The sequence below is a fragment of the Haliaeetus albicilla genome, chromosome 1 (assembly GCF_947461875.1).
Source record: "Haliaeetus albicilla chromosome 1, bHalAlb1.1, whole genome shotgun sequence".
Classification (NCBI taxonomy): Eukaryota; Metazoa; Chordata; class Aves; order Accipitriformes; family Accipitridae; genus Haliaeetus; species Haliaeetus albicilla.
The window spans coordinates 58,857,285-58,862,403 of record NC_091483.1 but is presented as its reverse complement, the minus strand read 5'-3'; the positions used below and the strand labels follow the sequence as shown (position 1 = coordinate 58,862,403).

Genomic DNA, 5,119 nt, shown 5'->3' with positions numbered 1-5,119 from the left:
CATACATGTGTCTGATGACAGAATTACTGAGCTACTTACGTAATATGCATCACGATGTCCCACAATCAGCCTCATCTTGCTTTCAGGAGTCTGCGTCTTTGAAATGTTATGGAGGCTAACCAGTTAGTTAGAATCTTGATGTCTTACCAAAAGTATCAAAGAGCTGGGCTGCAGGTCAGCAGCTTACTTTGTAAGCACCAAATATCACACGGTGGCAACATCTGGGACTGACTTCAGATCACTTGTAGGTAGAAGTCTGTATGCTCAGTTAAACACTCAATGACTTTTTGCAGTAAAACTGCATCTTATGTAACTCTCTTTCTGTACTCCAGTTATGTATTTGTAATTTTCAACTAGAAACTGTTGATTCAGCTTTCCAGATACAAAAGTATCCATTGTACTGTTCTTGCCTCTAAACCACCAGTATGTTTTCCCCTCCCCTCAACCACATTTGGAACAAAAGAAACAATTTTCCAGTTTCATGGACCAGTAACAGTTGACACAATCATTTTATGCAGCTAAATTTATTCTCAGAACAGATTACATTTAAATGTGGAGAAGTGGTCAACAGCAGGGAAAATTGTCCTTTTCGGTGTCAATCACGTGCTTTACGTAAGACTGAGCTCTGCTAATAAACAGTGGGCATGTTTCCTTCTTTCGTACTGCTGTTAAAATAAATCAAACCTGCTTTCGCTGACTGTACAGCACAAGTTTTAGCAAAGTATTAATTAACCTGCCCAAGAAAGGCATAATGGGGCTAATGGTAATGCTGAAAGGCTGAGCCTGTATTAGCCGTTGAAATAAGTTGCCTTTCCCCTGGGTGATTTACTGACAGTTTTAGATCCCCAGTTCAATGATCTATGAAATGCTTGATAAAATTAAAAGAAAAGGGACATAGAACTCTCAGTGACACAGAACTGGCGTAAGCTGTTAGATACTCCATAGTTTTTGTTCCTCTGTCACGAGAGGGCATGTTGTTTCAATAGGTACAGGTGATTGCGCACGAAGTATATGACTAAGAACTCATTTTACTGTGAATGGATTCTATGCCCTTCCATGCAATTTTTGTTACTCCTGTTTAACCACCCTGTAGGTGGCTTCTGTAGCCTTTTATCGCCCACACCCTCTTGCTCCCCTTCAAATGAAATAGTAAGTGGCTTAAATAAAACCTACAGCCAGCACTGCAGATTTCAAAATAAAGGCTTTTATCTCTTAGTCGTTGACTGTGAATATAAATCGCCTTGTTTCTGCAAGGGAGTGTATTAATGACATGACTGACATGTGATACTTACCTCTAACTTACTACTTGCACTGAAAAAAATTAAGAAATTAGCTTTGCTTTACAGGATTTTTCTACAGACTTCAATAAAAATGTGACTACAAATAATTACAAAACTTGCCTTTTTTTAGGCAACCTATAGTATACAGAGTGGAGAATGTTACAAGAGCACATTCAGTAAAGACAATACATCAACATAATAATGCAGGATATTTCAGTAAAAATAGAATAAATAAAATAAAAATATTTTAAGCTGTATTTAACAGGTTAATTTAAAATACGGTGTCAGACATACAAGGCATAGTGAACATGGCTGCCTGCCTACAGAATCACTAGGTATTATAAAAAAATGCATAGATAACTGAAGGGTTGCTATAACATTAACTAAAACAGTGGCGTTGCTCAAACGCACATACCCCATACACACTTTTTTGGCCATGGTAAAAAGAGTGTCTTAATATATTGTTTAACAAAAGATAATGGGCTTCGCAATATTAGGCTCTGATTCTGCAAACACCTTGGTGTATGTTTAATCTTTTGGAAAATAAGGAGCTCTACTGAAGCAAAAAGGCCACATATAGTCAGACCATTAAGCACACTACTTAAATATTTGCAAAATCAACAATGTTTTGTTAACAGACACAAAACTCTTAAAACATATATTGGCAAGTGACCTACAGCTTTTCAAATACCTTTCTATCTTCTCCTCAGCCCTTCCTGCAATTGCACACTTTGCTAGTGAAAGCTAACTAGACAGCACCAATGTAGAATAACCTTTACACTGCTGTTTGCTAAGTGCTGGTTCAGTTTAAAGAGAGTCTGGCTCTCTCTTGGGGAGAGTCAGCACTGTGCAGATGCAACTACAAAATTTAATCATACCATTTAAAAATCACTGTTGTAGAACAGTTGGCAATCCCAAATCCTGGCATTTCCAGCTGGAACTTTAAAAAGACACTGTCAAAGTATTGTCTGTAATTTAAAATAAAATAAAGGCAAAGTTTGAATCACTAGCACAATGACGAACGAGGAAGCTTTTACCTCTTAACTTCACAATCCTACCTAAAGGTACATCGTCAGCCACCACCTTTTGATAGCAGTCATGACAGGAAGTGAGTTTTTACACTGCTCCTAGCAGACGTCGCTGGGATCAATACTAGAAACTAAACAAGCATGTATGCAAGCTGCCATCTCCACGCTTTGCGACCTGGCTTCATGGTCAGTTTAAACCACTGGTACTGCTAAAAGGGGTGGGTTGGTTTGCATCCCCTCAGCTCTGGCTGTGTGTTCTCCCTGCCTGCTTGGCATAAGCAACTTCTCCTCCCTGCTGTCCAAGCAATAGAGCTGGTGCAAAGGAGGTGACAGGAAGGTGAGGCTTGGGAGGGGAAACAAGTACCCCAGTGCAGAATTGCGGTCATAAAGAGATCTGAGATCGGTGGAGGATCAGCTCTTCAGAGCAGAGGGTATTCTAGAGAGCTAAATTTAATTACAATAGTTGCATAGCTGGCCTTCACCTGACACTTGCTCATACATCACGCTGAGTTTAGTTTAACGATCTTTCTGCATTTTTCAATGCAGAAATTTCTTGAATCATCATTCTTTTCCCCTTGTGTTCCTAAGCTGCTTTGCCCAGGTGTTGCCGTTAATTTCTTTAAACAAGGAAATAAAAAGAAAATAGTTTGTTTATAACAGTCTCTTGCATAGTAAAATAAAAAAGAGTTCTTGTAATAACAACCTTGCCAATGTTCTTTTAAAATCACAGTATGACCAGATTTGCAGACTTAGGAGTCAGTTAAAGTTTGGAACATATCTATAAACGGAGGCAAAACATGTGTAACGCTAGTTAAAAATATCTTTAATGTTCCATTTCCAAAATTTGTACGAATCTGCAGGTCTGGACAGAAGATGGCAAAGGGAGAGACTCAAGATGCATAAACTGCATTTGAAAATTAGCCTGAGGTACAATTTTAAGGGGCAACACTGGGCTGACTTTGTCAGGGTCTGCAGTAGTGTGTAAATCAAAGCAATTAGATGAAGCCTTTGGAGCAAAAGCATTGAAATCAAGTTGTACCACCTGAAGCACTATTCTGTTAGAAAACAACTGTCTTCCTAGTTTGTCACAAAAGCATTAAAAGAAATTCCATGGAATTTTGTAGATAACAAGAAACATGATTGTTCTCTTTGTGGCATGTTAAGTATTCAGCAACAAACTTTGAGGGGAAGGGGGAATTGTGCAACCAGATGCTGAATTGACCATTTCGTCAAACACTTGTACGGAAAAGGTATGGAATATTTTAGTCTTCATAAGAGTGGTAAGACAATAAAATTACTGACTTGTTCTTTCTTACCCCTGATTGGTTTGAGCCCCGCATGAAACAAATGGTACTTTTTATGAATTAATGACAGATTTAGGAGAATAAATTTACCAGCCAGCAGTTGCATTTGTATGTTTAAAGCTGTAAAGCTTCAGTGGATCACCCTGCAACTCAATTACTGAAAATGCTTCTGGATTTTTCAGCATTGGTTTGCTATTAAACACGATTCTTCTCTAAGACCGTAATGTATAACCAGGAGATGAAATAATGACACCATGATTCAAAGGCATGTCAGGGAGATGTTAAAATGGTTGCTAGACCAATGCTGACAAACAATGTAAAACTAACAGGTGTAGTTCTGTAAAAAATAAAACTTGGTATTTAATCTACAGTAATTCAATGGTAGCTAATACTTGGTACCTACTCCAGTGTTGAAAACAGAGCAAAGTGCTGTAGGATTTAAGATTGGTTTGTGACAAATCCAGCTCAAGACGGTGAAACTATCAACTCAGGCATCATTCACTCCAAGGACTTTAGCATGAGTTCACTGGGAGGGACGTGGCCATATTCTTTTTTTGTGTGAGTTTAGGTAATGTTCATGTATTTACAATCAAACAGACCTTCCATTGCTCATGATGTAATTCACTGACAGCAAAAAAATTATTCATGCTTCTTTTCATATCACACGATGGTGGCAAGAATGAGAGAACATGCTTGTCTAACATTGTTTCGATAAAGGTAAATTCTCTGAAGACAAAGCATCAGCAATTTGAAATGGAAGGCCAGACATCGTCAGTTCGTTTTCCTTAGTGTAGCTACTGTTATCTTCAGTTACATGTTAGGAGAATCTTCTCTCTTATGCAGCTATGGCATCTCAGTGACAGGGCGTTTCTGTTTCAAAGTGTCAATGAGCGACAACACTCCTCTTTTCACATTAGTTGTAACTCTTCTAGTCACCGAGTCTGCAGGAGGTGGGGGCGGCCGAACTTTCTGTGAAGGAGGTCTGGCTACTAAGCACTTCTGATACCGTAACTGCAACAAAACAAAAGCATTCTGCAATCCTTACTGTATCCAACACTTTCACGGAGCATTTTAAATACACTTTTAATACTTTCTCATTAAGTATAGTCAAACCTCCCATTTTGGCCATGACAAACAGCCCAGCTGAAGTTAGTGGGACATTGGTCTGCCATCTGTGGGCAGAAACTGTTCATTAGCACATGACGGATACTAAATCATATGAACAGCCCTTTGAAAACTGAAAAATAAGTTTTCTGGGTTCAGCTGTTCTTGAACAAGGATTATTTTCAGTACATTGTCACTGGATTGTATAACACAACTCTGAGCACAATGTTTTTCCAGCATTAGATAACTTGGGTAGTGAAAGAAAAGATTTCTGACTTACATGGATGTTGCAGAGGTTAGGAGGGAAGATGATTAAAGGGGCATCGTTCGCTAAGTGGACATTTAAAACTTTAAAATGTTTGGGGTTTAGTTTATTAAATATCAATTAAAAATCAATTAAATA

General features: G+C 38.4%; 1 protein-coding gene across 1 annotated transcript in view; it reads right to left on the bottom strand.

The window, feature by feature from the left end:
* Positions 1-508: 508 nt before the first annotated feature.
* The window catches only part of APBB2 (amyloid beta precursor protein binding family B member 2), a 198,340-nt gene continuing 193,729 nt past the window's right edge, over positions 509-5,119 (bottom strand). The window contains exon 17 of the mRNA XM_069791231.1: positions 509-4,623. Within this exon, the coding sequence (XP_069647332.1) occupies positions 4,456-4,623 (168 nt within the window). The 3' untranslated portion in view covers positions 509-4,455. The remainder of the gene's footprint in view (positions 4,624-5,119) is intronic.